This window comes from Bombus flavifrons, chromosome 7 (assembly GCF_040668555.2).
Source record: "Bombus flavifrons isolate JBK064 chromosome 7, iyBomFlav1_principal, whole genome shotgun sequence".
NCBI lineage: Eukaryota > Metazoa > Arthropoda > Insecta > Hymenoptera > Apidae > Bombus > Bombus flavifrons.
Window position 1 is genome coordinate 11,161,935 of NC_138448.1, and position 3,549 is coordinate 11,165,483.

Here is a 3,549-nt window from a genome sequence, read left to right on the forward strand (position 1 = left end):
ATATGCTAGTTAAAGAGAAGATCTTACGGGAAATAAAGAATCTGAATTATTTATTTGCAGGTTTAATGCTTAGTCAAGAAGAAGATGGTGTGTGGGCGTACAACAGATCTGAGAGCCCAATCTTTGTGAATTCACCTACTCTGGATGACCCGGAGTCTAGAACACTACTTGTCTATCGTGTACCTCCAGGCTTTTGTTTGAATATTTTCGACCGTAATAAAATTCTACAGCTTCCATATAGCAGCAGTACCACAAGAACGAGCAATCAGGCTTCAGGCTTTGCCTCTGGTCCTGTTGATATCAACTCCGTCCGCATCAGCTTCGCCAAAGGCTGGGGACCCAAGTACTCAAGACAGGAAGTCACCTCTTGTCCATGTTGGCTCGAAGTACTCCTAGCACCATGCAGGTGATCCCTACAACTCATTACGAAGGTATACAGTCTCGTCCGTTCGCGCCTCTTCTTCCTCCTCGTCGTCCTTCAAGAGGACCGATCTGTGAAACTGACGCAGCAACGACGAAGCTCCGTCCCAAAGGCTGCCAACGGATACTCATACGATGTGCATCGCCGCCAGCAGTCTTACCAAAGTACGCCGCCATACATCCAGGAACAGCGTCGTTTTATTAAAACAGGGAAAAACGAGAATCATTTGACAAGAACGTTTTATATTCTTGTGCCTACGAACGGAGCATACACAGTTTATACGTGGTACTCGATTATCATTAATTTTATAACTCGACTATATTGTATCGCAATATTCTACTTGATCGGTCAATGATACTGTTGTACTTTCTTAATAATGTTAAATGAGATTTTATAAAAAGTGAAGCGGTGGTTTTCCGCTAGGTCTAGTCAGTGGTGTTTAACGTTTTTAGGCTTGACGTTAATATACCTTGCATTAAGAATAACATAATATAAACAATATTAACTAAAATCAGGGAAAGTGCGAGAGTAAAATTGACGTGTCAATACAGTCGTTTTTCATGGTATTGATCATAAGTTTTAATGTTTGTACTGTCTGGCCATGTCCTCGTTTATGATTAATCATTGTACTGCAAGGAAGCAGAACCTTGGGCTTCCGATAAGGTCTAGTCAATGGTGTTTGAGAGTAAGAAAAGCTCGTTGATTGCATGGATTTTAAAATCTATTTAAATTATCAAGAAACGAGAACACTGCCAACAGAATCAAAGGAAGTACTTAGCGTTTTATGTTACCTTCAAAAAGACTTTTACTTTAATAATGAAACTAATATTATTTGTAGTATAAATTTCCTGCTTTTAGATTGAATTTAATCGAATACGAGAAAAGATTTGTTGGTTCAAAAAATAATAAGAATTCACTCGATTTGAAGATATCTTTGTTAGTTCATTGATTATTTAATCCAATGACAGAAGTCCCTAACCAATCAATAGCGGAATTAAACATGTAACTTTTGTAAGAAGGTCACAAAACTTTTCTCAATATATTTCCTTATTTTTATATATTATAAGATGGTATTTCAGCGCTGAATTGTATAATCTTGTAATGAAGTTTCATCGATATTCAAATGTCGTGTACCACGAGTACTGTAGTTGTCTCCGATCGTCGTTCGGTGCTGTACATACATATATGTACATACACTGTGCCTTCCCAGCTTCCTTTGTGGTGCAATGCACGAGTGATAGAACGAATGTGTGTGTGTATGCGTGCGTGTATCTAAGGAAAGCGAAAGAAAATGAGAGAACTCCGCGTGCCAGCTACGTTTCGCACCAAAATGCCCAAGAGCTTCATACTGCAGTAATACGATACTGTGATAAAAGTTCGAACCAGGTCTCTTTTTTCCTTCCTTTTTTTTCGGACGCGTTTATGAAGCACCAACGATAAACTAAAAAAGCAATCAATGCGTTAAAATGTGTATATATACGCAAAGAGAGACAAAACGCATGCTTAATAAACAATAGTCCATAAACTCGAATCTAGAGGAAATGTTAAATTTATATAAAGAAGTACCGTTTTCTCGTTTAATTTTGTACAGTCTTAAGAGTAAACAAAACTAGTGTAAGTGAGTGGAGTTTTACAAATTTTATCGTGAAAAGTCTTCATTAAGATCCGCCTCCAAATCCGAATGCGTATAGGGCGTGAAAGAAGAGAACTCATGTATGCAGGTTGAGCGGTTTGCGCATAACAAAAGTCGAAAATACATGACTGTAAGAGAAGGAAGAGTGTGTAGAACGATGATGATATGTATGTGCATACGATTTAATATGTACCACCAGTCATACGTATTCATTCATACGCATACGCAACACAAGCATCTATAAAACACAATCGACTGATCGTTTCTTCTTTTCTTTTTTTCGAGCCGTTAGTTACTTTCTTTTTCGTACAGCCGTTTTTATCGGTATAAAAGCGTACACATACATATGGATCGTGATCTATTGGGATACGATCTTGTGTGACACGCCGAACAATAATATTGTGATGCGTATATTGTCGCTTAAATGTTATATATTAATATGTATACGTATGTATACAGAAATGTTTATAGGTAGCTAGCTATATCTATTGCAACGGAGTGATTTTCTGGCCTGTATGTGATGTTAGAAAATTGGCACTCTTAAGAATACATAATAACTGTAGTGTCGTTCTTCGAAGTACCGTTAAACAAAGAAAATGTTAATCTCTTCGGAAGAAACTTTTGTAAACGACCATAACCATGAGAATGTATTCTTGATACGCCATGCGTATAATCATATCGCGTACAGGCCTAAGAATCGTCATGATGAAAATTGTAACGGCAAGAAGGAAATTTTTTGTCGAAAAATCGTCCATCTCGGACAGGTACGTTGCTTTTTATAGTCTTTTTTTGTCGCGGTTCTAACTTGCTGTTATAGTCGAGGTTGGCTCATCGCTGGAATTGAACCAAACGCGTGCGGTCAGTCTGAAAGCGATTGTTCGAAATGATCTTCACGTAAACATGGAGCGCAATAACGGTGGTCCATATAATTTGTATAAATATTTTATTTTCTTTCGTAAAGATTCGATTAAAAATAAGTTTACTTATTTTGTGAATTATATAACCTCATTTTGCAAGTCAGGAAATAAGTATTCTACGTTGACAATCCTTTGCAAATTTTTTTCGTTATAAACAGACGACGAACGATTTGGTCGTTCCTACTCGTTGATTATAATACCAAGACACAGTCGTTCCCACAGCATTACGCCAGAAAAGGATGTATAGTTAACGGTGTACTTAACGATATTTTGTAATTGAACGTATGCAAGTTGAAATTTTGCTAGACTCGGTCATAATCGTAGTCTTGTTAAAATTAGGTGACGATTGTTAAAGAAAAGATATACATCTTAACGGACGAAATATTTATTCGTAATCTTCTCAGAATAAATAAAACGATTAGTTTGTATATAAAAAAAAAGGAACACAAAATGTAACATCCTTTGATACCTACATCTTGCTTTATTGAACGAAAAATCGATCGATCGTTCGTTAAAAATAATTTCATTTTCACGTCGTTCATTTAACACTTATTACTAATTATAATATATGTATATTG

General features: G+C 36.5%; 1 protein-coding gene across 1 annotated transcript in view; it reads left to right on the plus strand.

Moving 5' to 3' along the window:
• Positions 1–3,411, plus strand: part of Dad (Daughters against dpp) — a 121,655-nt gene extending 118,244 nt beyond the window's left edge. Inside the window, exon 7 of the mRNA XM_069116195.1 lies at positions 61–3,411. Coding sequence (XP_068972296.1) covers positions 61–410 — 350 coding nt within the window. The 3' untranslated portion in view covers positions 411–3,411. The remainder of the gene's footprint in view (positions 1–60) is intronic.
• Positions 3,412–3,549: the final 138 nt, after the last annotated feature.